The sequence below is a fragment of the Zeus faber genome, assembly GCF_960531495.2.
Source record: "Zeus faber genome assembly, chromosome: 7".
In the NCBI taxonomy this organism is placed as follows: Eukaryota; Metazoa; Chordata; class Actinopteri; order Zeiformes; family Zeidae; genus Zeus; species Zeus faber.
The window spans coordinates 17,518,750-17,535,483 of NC_137203.1; the positions used below are offsets into that span (position 1 = coordinate 17,518,750).

The following is a 16,734-nucleotide window of genomic DNA, read 5'->3' on the forward strand; positions in this document are numbered from 1 at the left end:
TCATGTCTCCGCGTTGATCCATCTCAAGAGGGATGATTTGCGGTTTGATGTTTCCTTCTGTAACCCTGTTATACGGTCCTACTGCACGTTTGAAGGCTTTGCCAGGGTGGTGCGGATTAGAAATGAAAAGAGGGGGGATACGTGGTTGCCGGGAAGATTTGGAAAAACGTGTATGAATACAAGCATCCACGTACAATGAAAAAGAGGCATTTCCAGCTGTCTCCAGCGTTTCAATATGGATGAGCAGGCAAGATTATTAAGTCCATAAATCAACACCTCACGCAGCTTGCGTTTTTACATGCCGGAGTTTTAAGATTATACAAACCACAGTGTGATCTGCTGCAGACTAGAAACGCAGTTTGACTTTTTTTTTTTTTTTACCCGGGCCCAGCAAATTTTTAGAACCTCTGCTCTACTTGTGCCATCTTCTGACGCATTTTCCTGACACTAACTTACTATTATACAGCTGTTTAAGTTTGTACATAACCGAGGAGCAAAACGACCCACACTGGACTCTTATTCACATTTAATTCAACATTCAGCCGGTCAGAACCAGCCGCTGAGCGGGGCGCCCTGGTCCAGAGAGAGGAGCAGCGGCAGGATTCAGCGTCTTTGCTGTCAAACGACGCAGGAATAAATGTGCATTTCAACTGGCTCCATCGAATGTCCTTGTTTCTTATTGTTAAAGGATGGAAGAAGAAGCAATCTTTTTATTTTGATCTATGTAAAATGCATTATGAAGCCAAAACACCGAAATCGGACACATTTGAGCCCTCAATGGAAAAAGACAATGAGCGAGTGTCAGTTCTGCAAATGGGTGAAATGATTGATCACAACCTTCACACATTGACCCCCCCTTCAAATCAAGCCCTTTCACACTTTGGAGCGGTCCTAGTTCATTCAACTCAAACAAAATGCACGGTGTTACCAAGCCAGTCGGTGTCAGGTAAAGACTATTCCCAAACTGTCGGTACTTGGAAATCTTTCCACTTTGCATGGAACTGGAACTTTGCTAATTAGTGCCCCATTCACCAGCGGACACTTTTTTTTCTCTCTCAACTCCAAGGACATTAAGATGTGCTCAGAATATCAAGTAGTCCCTGAAGTTGTAACCCTTAATTTTTTTTTTTTTTAATGAATCGCACTATGGTGGTGATACACCTGCCACCCATTGTCTACCGAAGTTCATATAGACCGCAGCATTGTGTGTGGGTGAAATACCAAGAGGGCTGGTGGAGACGTGTGGTGCAACATGGCAACAAAAACAAGGGCGATTTTGGAACCCAAGAGGCCCCTTTCCCTTTCACAGTGTGACGAGAAAGTTAATAGGTGTTGGATTGCTGTTAATATTTAACACTTCCCTATAGGCATTGAGAAGTTCACAATTTGAGTGGAAATGTTCCTAATTAACTCAATTACTTCCTTTTTTTTCCTTTTCTCTTTTTGTTTTTTTAATGTGTGCACATTTTGGCAAGCGCGCACACACACACACACACACACACACACACACACACACACACACACATGCAGAGGTACAGAAAGAAATACAGAAGTAGTCAGAGCTCTGTCTATTCTCGACCCATTCCAGGACTTTTTTCAAGAGGAGCAACTTTTTCAGGTCGATAGACAAACCCCAAAAACGCAGTCCTTCAACACTAAGACTGATTGAGATTCGGCGCTGTGAATAAGCCTTTACGGTTCCATTACGTGGCTCTTATGCCGGTCTCCCCGATGGACTGCGCCACGTGTGTTACCACCAGTGAGATGAATAGTAATGGATGCTATTTCCTACACTGCTATCACAAGCCTATTGTGGAGGAAAAGAGCTTTGCACGACTGAAAATAAATGTGATCAAGAACACCACATACGAGCACCGTCATCTTTTTATGGCCTGAGTCCCATATGAATTGTAAAACTGTTGGGTGTTGGGCTGTTGTTCACGGAACCTCTCCTCCTCTCTTTTCCAGGTTATGCGGAGGAGCTGACGTGTGCGATGGCCAGCCGGGACCCTCAGGTCCTCCTCCCCCCCCTCCAGTGCTACCGTTACCTCCCGTCCAAGCAGCCCAGCCCCAGGATCTGACCCCCTCTCCCCTCCCCTTCCCCCGGGGAGACCCACAGTCTGGTCTCCCGGCTCCACTCCGGGCCCACCATGGGAGGATGCTTCTCCAAACCCAAACCAGGTGATTGGCCATTTATTTTATTTTTTTTGACCCTCTGTTCCCCTCTCGGCCGCCCCGCTCTAATGCCTGCATGGAGTACGTGCACAATTCTGTGCCGGCTAAAAATACAGGTCATCCAACCTCCTCCGTTTGCTGTGAGGCGCTCGGCGGGGGAGGTATTTTAATGCCTTCTGTTGCATCTTGTTGCAGAGGATTATATGCGGATACACACATATCAGAAGTGTGCAGAAGGCATTGCCAGTTATAGTGAATAATGTAGGAGGCCGGTTGAGGGAATTAGATGTAATGCTTCATTTCAGGAATTAAGGTGAATATTGCACACGGCGGTAATAGTTTATTTTAGAAGTCAAGGGCCTAAACAAATTATTGGACGTGTTGTTGTAAATTCAAGGGCTTAGGGGATCATTCCCCTGCACGGCAGCTTACAGAGGGAGAGCGCGCTGCAAAAAATGATGAGTGGAACCGTGGAAGAGAGGCCCTGGGGAGCTGGGGGCCTCTGAGGACTAATTAGTCAAAGTCTATTAAACACATTTGGCTCCAAAAAAGTAACGTGACCACCAACTGCTAATTTTAGCTGACAAAATAAACGATAGAGAAATTATATTAGCACAAACTTGTGGAAAATGAGATCATGGGTTGAAAAGTGTAAAAAATAAATAGTTTTTACACTTTGCACTTTAGAAAATGTTATCAATATTTTCCAGATGTAAGGAACCATTGTCGGGGTCTGAAATAAGAAAAGTATGTGCACAGCATGTTAACATTTTGGCCAAATGGCGTTCTCCAGAAAATCACTGCAGGTCAAATATATAACATATAGTTGGTTTACAAGGGAATAGAATTATAACCAATTCCCTCCAAAAAAAACGCATCTGAAAGACAGGGGTGATGGATGGTTCAGGAGCTTATGTGGGCGGGCAATGTGAAACTGTGACATCAAGTGCTCGGACGATAGATTTTATTATAATTAAGCGATATATAGATGTATAGATAAATATCTTTAAAAAACGACTCACTGTTCACTCACAAGACACCTCTGCATTAACTGAGGCGTAGAAGCATCTTTCTAAGAGCAAAACTAACCCAAGTTGAAAATGCACAAGGTTATTCATTTCTTTTTGGTTTTTTGTTTTGGCAATGGACTGTCTTGAGAGTCGATCATTTTACAAAAAATGTTGATTTATTTATTGGGTAACTAACAAACCTGCTAAACTTTGAAATGAAGCATAACAAAATGCATTGATGGTGAAATCAGTATCTCCAACCACCAAAGAGAAAAAGGAAAAAAAGGCTTTGGTTAACCCTTAAAATGTGCATTAATAAGATTCAGCATTCAGACATAATAAAAAATAATAATAAATACCACAGCGGACAAGTGATTCGGGTACTGCCGGTTAGGTAGGCTGATTTTAGTTATTCCTTGATAGTCCTACCTTCTATCAGGCTCAGCCTTTAAGTGGAAGGAATAGTAGAATTAAGTGTAATTATACAACTTATTATATTATTATAATCTTGAAAACAAATTTTCAGCTCAAACTGCTGTGTGAAAGTAGAAAAAAACCCAACAAAGGGAAGTGTACTGGTATTTTTATTATGATTAATTAGGGTGCGCCAACTGCTGAACCCTATGTGCACAATAAAACAAAACTCACAAAAAAACCATGTGGGCGAATTACATTTTTAAACACAGATATGAGGTTAAAGAAAATGGTGTAACATGTCCAATCCCAGTGAATCTCAATGGTGAGCCGCTTTGTAGTGGCGGTGGAGAGAGGGCTAAAGATAAATAAAGTAAAGATATACGTATATAACATGGACAGCAGGACAAGTTGAATGAGGAAACTCCATTGATATTGTAATTATCATCCTCCAATTTAAAGCCAGATAAAGCAGAGATTCTCTGCTCTAAGGAGATCTCTTTCTTTGCCTCGCCTGCGATCGCAGCCACTCCTATGATTTTCCATTGATTTTAATTAAGCAGGAGAAACTCAGCAGGAGAAAATTCCAGCCAGATTACTCTGTAAGAACTGGATGATCAGCACATTTTTCCAGCCGAAGAGATAAAGCCGACTGCAGTGAAAAATGGGTTATACAACCTTTTTTTAATGTTAAGAAAATATAAACTAACATTTTCATGCATTAAGTGTAAAAACTGAATAATTACAGTAACAATAAAAAATGAGAGCTGCATGCAGCAATATGCGGGGTCCAGGGTGGTCAGTCCTTCGTTAAAGTTCAATAGATGAGTGTGCTTTGGCTCTCTGTTGTGATGTGTTTTGTGACTGCGGAAGTGCATCCATTACGGCCTGGTTACAGTGTAATTCTATGATCGGGTGGTGTTTGCGGCTGTGGGTGGGTTTCCTACGCCGCAACTAATGGCGGTTATCATTTTGAAGTAGGGCTGCACGATTATGGCTAAAATGATAATTACGATTATTTTATTCAATATTGTGATCACATTTATTTATCACGATTATTCACTCATTTTGGGGAACACTCTGTAAATCAACAGAAAACTGTTGACCTTCACAATAATGATGCAATTTCAACTCAAAATTTTTGTGGACACTTTTGGAATCAAAAGAAGACTTTCTTCACATGAATTCCGTCTTCTTCAGGTTATATATAAATTGCATCCAAACAAGAAGGTCAGTTAATTACACCCGCAGATTACTATTTGAGAGCCTGCAGGTTATCTTATTTTAGGTATTATTTTAGATGTATTTGCTTTTTTCCTAATTGAACAAAACAAACAAACACATGCAGAGCCTGTGTGTGTGTGTGTGTGTGTGTGTGTGTGTGTGTGTGTGTGTGTGTGTGTGTGTACTTGCTCCACGACGCCTGCACAGATTATTTACTTTGCCACACATGGATAATTGCGATCAGACGACGTTTGTAATTATTGTCGGCAGTAGTTAGAATTCAGGAAGTTTGTATACATTGATATCTCTTGAATGTCCATAACTTCTGACAGTGATTGGGTACCAGTATTGGGTTTTTATTTTGTAGAAATTACTCTGGTATGATTTTAATTCAAATGGTGTAGCTGTTTACTTCACAAAATAAATTACCTCTCGAAAAATAAATAAATAAATAAGTAGATAATCTTACCATCCGTCCCTTAAAATAAAGAATTGTCCTTACTGGAGAAACATAGAATGACGCATTCCTTATTTGATCAATAGTTCAAGGGAGGTTTTTTCAATGAAAAAAAAATAGCCTATTCATGAACAATACGCAGTGGTTAGAGCATCCATTTCCAACGCTCAAAATACACATTTTATTAATCTTTTCTATGAGTAAAGCGGATCCTTGACATCCATAGACTACTGATGTCAGTTTTTCATTAACAGAAACGGTAGGGCTCCTGCCCCTTTGGGGATGGACCCGTAAATATAGCTGTGGGCAACAATGCACGGGGTCCAGGTTAGTTGTGTTTGTTACGAATGACAGTTTTCTGAGTTCCCGTGAAACGCAGCCTCACTTCCTTTCGACACCAATTGCAAATTTCCGAGTTCCCATGGAACACAGCATCAGTTTGTGCTGTCATTCGTCCTTAGCCGGTCGGTGCAGCTCCTGTGCGAAGTAACCAATACAAACCAATGGAATGTAGAGCGTAGCACACCGCCTAATGTGCCCCATGCGAAAGCCCCACCCCCCCAGAGCCACAATCTGCACATATATAACAATTTGGCTGATGATGTCAGCGTCCTGTTCCACCATCCCCACTCTGCCAACCCCGGTCCCTTCACTCATCTATTTCCAGTACGTCAGCTCCGTGTCGAAAAACATTTTTCAACTAACTCCTGCTTAAAATATAGAGCGATGTGAATACTTTGACTAGAATATAGGTTATTGTATGAAATATAAGAGTAATGTTATAACTAACTACAATTCAAGATGACATATAACTTAATTATACAATTCAACACGACATGATATAATTGTCTGTAATGGAATTCAATCCTATGTTATAATGGCAAGAAATCTGGCTTTGACTATTAAATATAATTTATTGTAGACTACCATTATTTTGGAATTTGACTTATTATGGTAGGACTAATATAAATTTATGTAACCGCCTTCACAGACATGTTTTTCCACGTTATTCTCTACCCATGTGGCCACTCTTAAATGCCTCGTCCTTTTTCAAACAAAGCCATTGGGAGTTTGTGTCTTATATTCCCTTGTGATGATGCAGTGATGGAATGACGAAGTGATGATTATCTGTGACCATCCGGTACTCTGCAGTGTTTTCACACAATGACGCGGTGACGACTCTCTGCAAACAATTACAGTTTTCCGAGTTCTGGTGGCACATAGCATTACTACTTGCACGTGTTACGATTTTCTGAGCTCCCATGGAACGCAGCATTGGCTCCTGCTGTCTGTCTTCTTGACCCAGCAAAGATCCTGCACGAAGCAACCGCTACGGACCGATGTAGTCTACACCGCGCACCTCACCCCATGCAAAAGTCCTCACAGGACCCAGGCGAATGTGCACACTTATGGATGACATGGATGAAACTGGATGATGATGTCACAAAGTTTCCCACTCTACAAACTCATGCCCCTCCACCACCCTACCACCGGAAGTAGCAGAACGCATCGCCTATACGCCATCAGAGTTTTGCAATGGTTTTTTCACAAATTCTTGCTCCAATATAGATCGATGTGAATCAAACTTGTACCACAAGATGTCTGATCCAACGATACCTCATTCATTTCCGTGGGTTCGGTGGTTGCTGTGCGCCTGACACTTTCAGCAGGAAAAATTCCAAGGAGAAAAGTAACAAAAACATTATAGTAGAACTATAATGTTTCTGTCCTGTGAGCTGGACCCCTAATAACAGTCCACCCTTGATGTAGTGAATGAATGAATGAAGGAATGAATGAATGAATGAAGTACAGGCTGTCTACATGAAAATAATATATTGTAATTGTGCACTTTTTTATACGTCAGTTTTAATGTCAGTTTCAAGTTTGTATTTGTTACATTATGGAAAACATTGCTACATTATTATATTATATAGTGAATCTTCTATATTATTTATTGTATGTATGTATGTACTGTATGTATCCATTTGTGACTCGTGATTCAATTTGTCAAATAATCCTAGATATCTTCTTGTGCAGAATGAATTGGCATATCAAAAAAGCAATATTAGGGAACCCACTCATAGAGCTGTACAACTTGAAAGTTATAGTTGATATTAATGAGCGTTGGACAATGAATTATATAGAATGATCAATCTTTGTGTTCATCTTTTAAATGGTATTTTTTTCAGAATTATTCCATTAACTCAAGACTGGGAAGGAACACAGAAAATATAATAGTTGTTGAATGTTAGTTGTATTATATATAATGCATTGTTTATGTTCCACAATGACTACTCAAAGTAGATGTGCGTGTTCTAAGCAGACGTCTCTCTCGCGGTGCAGTTGAAGTCAAGGTGGAGCTGTCTCTCCTGGAGAAGGAGAAGGAGGTGGACGGTCTGTCCCCCAACGGCAAAGCCAGTCCCTTCGCCGACTGCAGGCCAAACGGGGCGCTGGGACACGGCTCCGACGAGGACGCTGCCCCGCTCCGCCTCTACCACAAACCAAGGGACTACGTGGAGGCCTCCGTCTGCCATGTCAAGGACCTGGAGAACGGACAGTAAGACCTTGAAAGGAACTTTTGGAGAGGATGTCTTTGCACAGTCAGACTATCTTTGGATCCCATTTTTATATGTTGTATTGAAAAATGTTTTGGTTCCAAGCACGCTCGTTTTCTGTGTCTCCTACAGGATGCGCGAAGTGGATTTGGGCAGTGGCAGAGCTCTGCTCATCAAGGAACATGGAGAGTTCTCTGCCATTGGCCACAAATGTCCACACTATGGGGCTCCTCTAGTCAAAGGTCAAAGGTTCATTTCTTTACGACAGAGTTTTCTATAGCACGGTAATTTTGTTTAATGCTACTAAATGAGTAATTTCTGTCATTAAAGGTGTCTTATCGAAAGGACACGTGCGCTGTCCCTGGCACGGTGCGTGTTTCAACATCGCGACAGGAGACATTGAGGAATTCCCCGGGTTGGACAGCCTGCCAACCTTCCAGGTGACCTTCCACATTGATGTTGTCTCCTTCCCATGTCCCGCCTTATCACTATTATATCCATAAGTGTTTACACAGCCAACACATTGCTTATGTCTGTTTGCTGCAGGTCAGAGTTGAAAAGGACAAGGTGATCATTCGTGCGAACAAGCAGGTAATTTATTATTCTGCGAGCGTCTTAACGAGTGAAGAATTTCTTAAAGCAAATAAGAAGGTCCCTTAATCTCGCAAACATTTCCAGGCTCTTCAGTTGCAGAAGAGGTCAAAGCCCATGGCTAGGTGTTCAGCAGTCATTAACTCCAGCACAGGCTTCAGCCATGTGCTCATCATTGGCTCAGGTGAGGGACTCATTCAATTTACCCTTAAAGAACCAGTTCTTTCACTTAAAGAAATAGGGTGAGCTTGACAAGCAGGTAAAGATGTAACTTATACACAGCATAAGTTTTCTATCTTTGAGTCCACAGGTCCAGCAGCTCTGGTGTGTGCAGAGACACTGAGGCAGGAAGGCTTCACCGATCGCATCGTCATGGTTACTACTGACAAACACCCACCGTATGACAGGCCTAAACTGAGTAAGGTTTGTACAGAGATCAAGACCAAACCAATCAAACAATACTGATTTTTACCATAATATCACCTAACCAAAGGAAGAAATTATATGGTCCAAGAGAGATGCTCTGTTGGAAACGTCTCAAAACTCTAGAGAAAAAGCTATTGTGGATTGATTGTGGTGCTTCCCAAAAGCACTACGTAGCAGATCTCCTGCCGCACGCCATCCAAGTGGCTTTTCACGGGTCACAGAGACACAGGCGATGATGTCGAAGACAAACCATTTTATTGAAGAGAGTGGGCCAGATGTAACAAGCTGGGAGCAGACGGATCGTTGTCATGAAAAAGGCTCCCCCTCGTGTGTGTGGGGATGAGTGATTTAAGCCGTGCTCATCAATTGCTCGGATGAGCAGCAGGTGCACAGCCACTCCTGATCCCGGGCCCAGTTAACTCAAGCCAAGACAGGTGTGGCTGCTTACATCCCACCACCTTCACACCACATACCTCCAACACCAAACACACAAAAAAAAACCTCTGAAACAGGGTTCCCATACCTTAAACAAAAAAAGGGTCAACAAAAACAGTCCCCTTCCCGGAGACCCGGTATCCCGGAATTACACAGCCCATGGACAACAAAACCGACTACCCCCTCCTCCTTTCCAAAGTGTGGGACCTTGGGCTGTCTGTGCTGGCTGGTGGAGGTGAAGCCGGTCTTGGCTGTTGCAGGAGCTGCTTGGCCTGGCTGCTGGTGGTCCCGGCTGTGGCTGCTCGGAGGAGCAGCCAGCTGCACGTGGTAACCCTTGGTGGCTGGTGTGGCTGTTTCTCCCCCCGGTCCTCCCCAGGCCAACCGCCGGGTGCTGCTGCTGCCAGTCGGGAGAGGGCGGGTGCTGTGGCCGTCCGTCAACCTGCTGGTGGCTCCAGTGAGTCTTCGGCCAGTCGACGCCACCCAAGCGGTTTTTCCTGGGCTCCCCGACACAGAGACGCAGGCGATGATGTTGAAGACAAACCATTTTATTGAAGATCAAGGTGTAACAAGCTGGGAGCAGATGGAACGTTGTCATGACAAAGCTCCCCCTTGTGTGTGTGAGGATGTGCGATTTAACCTGTGCTCAAGGATTGCTCTGATGAGCAACAGGTGCACAGCCACCCCTTATCCCGGGCCCAATTAACTAGACCCAAGACAGGTGCGGCTGCTTAAATCACACCACCGCTAAACCACACACTTAGAACGGGATAAAATATATCCTTATTTCTCTATAAATTTACCTTGCTTGGTATAGCTTACTTTAATTTAGAACATTTAAGAAAATATTTTTTTGTTGTTGGACAAATACAGGCCGTTACAGACAATATGTATCTATAAATATGTTGTGTAACGAATCTTGAGTTTAATGCAAAATGTAAAAATAACAAAATAATAACTGCATACTATTGATACTATTGGTACACATCAATTCACACTGGCGACATGCCATTTTGCCCAAAGTAAAAGCACCGGTAGATTTCAGGTGATATTATATTATACTGTACATAATATATTATTGCTTTGTAATTAAAGGTAACTCTGCTCCTCAGTCCCTAGAAACCACAGCAGAGCAGTTGAGATTGCGCTCCACAGACTTTCTCCAAAACCACGACATTGAGCTGATAACCGAAAAGGAGGTAAGAGACACATGTGCAGTCGTAACCTTTAAAGTACTTTGCTGAGTAGATTTTACAAACAGTACTTTTCACTTTGAAGTCGATTTCCGAAGCAGGTAATGTATTTATGTTTATGGTATGTTATGTTTTCTTATAACTCACCTTTTGAGGTGCTCAAAAGTGTATTTCACTCATTTCCCAGGAGCTAGGCTAGCTGATCCCCTCTGCAGCCATGCATTGAGCTAACAGTTACCATATAGCTTGTAGCTATCTTGGTTATGAACACACAGGGATGAATTAGGACTATATCTTCAACCAACAGATATACTAATATTACTCATGCTTTAATGATTTTTAAACATGTTTTTCTTTTTTAGTTAGAAAACAACACAAAGCGATCCGTGGATGCCCAACAGCTAAACTAACTGGCGTCTTTTATTATTTTTAATCAACATTGCCATTTGACGTTCTAACTCCTCTCTCTGTCTCTCTATTTTTTTTTTTTTTTACGAGGCTAACGAAGCTAACCTATTATTTTAATTCCAAAAGATTGCTTTCACCTTCTTGAACCGAATCATGACTTTCTTCCGGGGAAGTCCGTCTTGATCCTTTACCAGAGCTGTGCATTGACCTGTGACCTTTCAGGCTGTGGCAGTGGACGTCAAAATGCGGACGGTGACCTTTCACGACGGCCTGCGGATGGAGTACAGAAAGCTCTTCGTTGCCACTGGAAGCAAGTGAGGAGAATTCAGTGTTTCCTTCTGACCTTTCATTTTCGAGGGGACACAACGAATCGATAAACTCACATTGATTTCTTCCGTTTTTTGTTGTCGTTTTTTTTCTGATTGAAAGACCCAGACCAATGAACTATAAAGGCAAGGATATTGGGAACGTGTTCCACCTCAGGACCCCGGAAGACGCCAACAGCATCGCCAGACTCGCCGACAACAGGAACGCGGTGATTGTCGGCACGTCGTTTGTCGGTGGGAGGAATTTAAACGCGCGTCTCGAATTCTGCATAAAACCAGACCGCGATGTCGTGCCCGTGCTGAGTGGTTTGTTTCTGCGGAAGGTATGGAGGTTGCTGCAGCCCTCACGGACAAGGCGCATTCTGTGTCCATCATCGGGATAGAATCGGTTCCCTTCAAGAAAGCTCTCGGGGAGAAAGTAGGGAAAGCCATAATGAAGGTATGGGACACTCCCCCAGGAATACACACATCCAAAATACCATCAACATCCTTGTTTTTTCTAGGGAAAATATATAGGATATATGATCATTTGGAGAAACTCTTAATGTAACACAATATAATGTCATGTAATTACAAGATGCGGACTTGAGTCATTGTGACTTGGACTCGAGTCCCTGTTTTGATGACTTGCAACGTGAAAATAACGACTTCAGACTCGACTCGGAAGTTTCAGACCCGTGATTTGACTCGAGACGCGATGACTCGAATGGCCTGTTTGGGTTCGCATTCATTCCCCGAGCTAAAACCTCGAACTAAAACACGATCCGCAAACAGGCTCGGTAGTCCCGCTCACCTCATGTTGTCGCGGCTCGGTAGCAGACGGAGAAACGTCGCCGTGATCCATGAATGTTTGCCGTCGCGCCGTTTGAGATTTCCCTTGAGAAAGCCCAACCGATATCGGTCATTATTTTACTTTTTTGATCGCATCGGGTTCGCAGTTATGCAGCTGGTGTGTGCAGATTTTTAAAGAAGTATAATGAACAAAAAAACATTGATTATTTATCCTGTACTTATCTGTTTTTACACTACTTTTACGTTTCTTACCCAAGGAAGCGCAGAAGTCTGACTCGGCATTATAAATACATCCGTGTTTGTTTACATTCACACATAGACACGGACACGGCTGTCCGAGCTGTAAGCAATGCTGCATTCATTGGAAACTCGGAAAACAAATTTGTTTCTGAAGTGATGATGCCTTCAATGGAACTCTGAAAAAAGAAAAATTTGATTTAGTATATATATTTTTTTAATGTGTTTTTTATCCATCAAAATGTTCTTTGTGTGTTTATTTTTATTGGTTTGTTTGGTTATAAGTTAAATGTTCTAAAATACAGACCCTTTAATAAAATTGAAAATATTGGTCAAAATATCGTTATTCGGTGGGCTAGAACTCTCTAAAATCGGGCTCGGCATTGGACCCAAAAAATCTGGCATCGATCGGGCTCTAAAAATATATATAGACGATAACATTTTTCTATCGCCTTACGATATATATGGTCATATCCCACAGCGCTTATATGAAATATAACATAATAAAATGTTCAACGTTGTCAATGTTCACATAACAAGTGTCGGTGTAACCGAGCACGCCCGGTAACGCCCGGTATGGGAGCGCACCCTTGGCGTCGTCGTGATTGGATGACCACGCTGTCAGTCAAGCTCCTCGCTACCTGACATTGTTTTCAACGAGAAGCAGTCGTTACCCCCAGCGCTGGTCACAGCCACACACTCCCAGTATGATCAGATCACGTCATCATGACAGCCACGCCCGTGCCGAGACTCATCACTTTCTGATTCAACAATTGCATTCATTCATTGTCATTCAGTTACATCAATTTGTACAAATCTGTTCGTAACTTCGATATTCCGAAAACAGGCAGACAGACGGACAGGGAAGCGGAATATAACAAAGTTGTTGCTTAGTCCGGCTGTTAGTATTTCACTCTTTTAAAGTGATATGGAGGGAATATTCTTTGGATTGAGAAGAAATTAAGCAGTAAATAAGCTTTTATGAAGTTATTTGTTTTTTCTAGATCACATTTATTTCACTGAATATCAATAATTATAATACAGATACAATTCATTGTCACAATGTTTTTAAGTTAGATGGATTGGCCATGAAGACCGGATACTGCAGGTACGACCGCAGTGTCTTGGGGAACAAAATGACTTGACTTGGGACTTGACTTGTCCGAGGAACAATCACTTATTTACTTGTGACTTGGATAAGAGGGGACTTGCTCACATGTCTGGTTCATTAATATCAAAAACCCTAAACGTCTGTGCTTCCCGCTGCGTATCTGTCGTGTGTCCTGTCGTTGCAGCTGTTTGAGGCCAACAGGGTGAAGTTCTACATGCTGAACGAGGTCTCGGAGATGATAGGCCATCATGGACAGGTATTCCGAAAGTGAGAGAAACGGCAAGACACGATGCTCAGAATAACAAACCGCTCTCTTACTAAATTTAGTTCCCGTGTCAAACCCCGCATGTGACGCAACCCCGGCCGCACGCCCTCCGAACGGGAGCCAAAAAACCTTCGCTTCGGGGTGTGTGTGTGTGTGTGTGTGTGTGTGGGGCAACTCCCGAGAACGATTTGAACTTTGTACCCGTGAGCGCAAAAGAAGGAACGGAAGTATCAAAACTTTGTAATCCGGGCGATACACACGTCCGGCATGTGACCGTCCGGCATGTGACTGTTTATTTCCCCCTTTGTTTTGTTTTTGTTTCCGCAGCTCAAAGAGGTGGTGCTGAAGAGCGGAAAGGTCCTGCGAGCCGACGTGTGCGTCATCGGAGCAGGTGAAGACCTTAGAAACAAAGTCAAAAGGAAAGGCTTCTCCCCTCTGGGGTTGTCTGTCTCCCAGACAGTACTCCCTAGCTGTGTCTGCAATAAAATAATAATAATTTAAATTAAAAAATAAATAAATAAATAAATAAAGGACAAAGTTTCCCTCGGTGTTGGCCCGTCTTGCACCACACAGGGTTAACCGTGTGTTTGTTCTAGGCTCCGTCCCCGCCGCTGGCTTCCTAAAACAAAGCGGCGTTCACATGGACTCCAGGGGCTTCATCACCGTCAACAAGGTTTCTACGAGACGAGCCCCGTTACATCACCGAGAGATCCACAGCAGTTGACAAAATGTCCCGTTTTTATAATTTTTTTTTTTAGAATTCCGTGTTGCTTAAGTCACTCTCCGTATCCCCCCCCCCCCCTCCCCCAAACGCCGTCTCTCAGACGATGCAGACCAATGTGGACGGCGTCTTTGCCGGGGGGGACGTGGTCATGTTCCCCTTCCCGCAGCGCAGCAACAAGAAGGTGAACATTCCTCACTGGCAGATGGCTCATGTACATGGTGAGCGTGTGATCACACACATACACACACACACACACACACACACACACACACCACATCCCAGAACGTCCTCACAACACGCACGCACATACGCACACACACACACACAAACACACACACACGGCCTTCATAAAACAAATGTGCTGTTTTGACAGGGCGGGTGGCAGCTCTCAGTATGATGGGTAAAGCCGCCGAGGTCAAAACCGTGCCTTACTTCTGGTCAGCCATGTTTGGGAAAACCATACGCTACGCAGGTACGATTTTGATTTCCCTTTCATAATGGCGCTTATTTGCTGGGTGGAAGATTTGGAGCTGTTATTTTACTCGAGCGCGACCTGACTCCAGCCATGGCAGCCGCTGCACTGCCATCTAGCTGTGAAATTCAAAGTTGAGCGACTTAATTCGATTAGGGTTTATTCTGGTATTTGTAAACGTGGTGGCATGTGGTTTTTTTTCTTCCCCCCCCTCAAAGGTTATGGCGACGGCTTTGATGATGTCATTATACAAGGGGATCTGGACGAGCTGAAATATGTGGCTTTTTACACCAGGTGACAATCATTTGTATGAGGATTCAAACATCTGAGTTCATGTGAAAACTAAACCAGGCTGAATGTTTGGAGCCGTGTATGTCACGTCTGTCCGTGCACTTGTCCTTGTGCCTTCCTCCGATGGGTTATTTGTGACTCAAACGACTGCGGTCAAATGACGCGGCTGGTGGTCAAGTCGTTCATTGAGATTTCTTTGTGGTGATGTTCTCCGCCTATAGGGGCGAGGAAGTGGTGGCCGTGGCGAGCGTGAACTATGATCCCATTGTGTCCCGCGTGGCCGAGGTCTTAGGATCGGGAAAGACGATTAGGAAGCGAGACGTGGAGTAAGTGCCTTTCCAAGTCTTAAATCTGGTCACGGTTACAATGGCTGTTATGTTCTTTAGGTTCCTCCGGTTTAACTGCTGAGACAAAACATATGGATGGATGTTTGGATGATTCACCTGTTTCAATAACAGCACCAGGTGTTCTTTATATTTGATGCAACTTATTACTGTGCAAACACAATAACTTTACCATTTCAAAAGAATGTTTTTCGTCTACTTGTGAAACGGTCATTCACATAGTTTACGCAAAGCGTGTCGAGTGTGCTCGTGACTGTCGAGTTTTGTCTTCTCATGTCGTGCCTGTCTTTCATTTCATTACGCTCTCAAAAAATCAAGGATGTTAGCACGGCTCGGCAAGTATGAAAACATCCCGTTGGAAAAAATTAATAAGAAAGCTTTAATTTTGCACGTACTGTGCGTAGTATAGCGGGGTGGCTACCGCCGCCGTGCCTCCTTCAATGCACACCTGATGTTTTTCTTGTCTTCCGGCTTCCAGGACGGGAGATATCTCTTGGTTAATCGACAAAAGCTCTCAATGAGCCCCCACCGGGAGGGGGGGATCTCTGCGTTTCCAAAGTTCACCGGACGGTTCGACACGGACACAAACGGTGCTGAGACACTGAGCAGCTATCAAAGTCTGGACACGGAGCTACTCTGAGGACAGAGTCCGTGTAGGTCTCGGCCCTCTGGAACACTGGGGACGCTGACATCTGCATCCGGTCCTTAAGAGACACTGGAGGGGCGACCGGACGGAACCGGACACATTTATATACCGGTGTGGAAGGTCTGTTCAGACACTTTGTTGTCACGTTTCACAACTGAGCAATACTGGTTCGAACCCCCGTACTCCTGTATGATGTATCTATCTGTACACTTTGTTTATAAAGATGCCAGGGTTGGGCATTGGCAATTTTTTACAAGCTACTTTGTACATAGCTATAATCCTTAATGCACTATAAGATAAGAGTGTACAATTTTCACATTTTTTTTTTTTGATCTGCAAGTTAAACTTACAGATATGGCTCTCTGTGGGGAACCATGGGATCCAAATTACATTATATAAGATCAGCATGGCATTAGTTACAATTATAGAAATTATGAATTTGTTTAACCCCGATATTGAGAGATTATTTAACAAAATACAAAGTGTAGCAATTATTAAACAAAGCTGAATTTTGCAACAGGATGAACAGCATATTTTGTACATCAAAGCATAAATTCCCTTTTCCCTTTAAAAATCTCTCAACACACATAGCTTTCATTCTAATTAAAAATAAAATAAAAACTATGAATAGTGACTTATGT

At 43.1% G+C, this 16,734-nt stretch overlaps 1 protein-coding gene across 1 annotated transcript; it reads left to right on the plus strand.

The window, feature by feature from the left end:
• Window positions 1-2,150: 2,150 nt before the first annotated feature.
• aifm3 (AIF family member 3) lies at window positions 2,151-15,968 on the plus strand (the record flags this gene model as incomplete). The annotated part of the gene is made up of 20 exons (XM_080003568.1): window positions 2,151-2,181; window positions 7,624-7,837; window positions 7,968-8,077; window positions 8,166-8,275; window positions 8,382-8,426; window positions 8,514-8,610; window positions 8,737-8,849; window positions 10,397-10,483; window positions 11,108-11,199; window positions 11,315-11,445; window positions 11,535-11,650; window positions 13,536-13,607; window positions 13,944-14,007; window positions 14,213-14,289; window positions 14,441-14,558; window positions 14,714-14,812; window positions 15,031-15,106; window positions 15,325-15,429; window positions 15,766-15,786; window positions 15,926-15,968. The coding sequence occupies 20 exons, from the start codon at window positions 2,151-2,153 to the stop codon at window positions 15,966-15,968; spliced, it is 1,821 nt and encodes a 606-aa protein (XP_079859694.1).
• Between the last annotated feature and the right edge of the window lie 766 nt (window positions 15,969-16,734).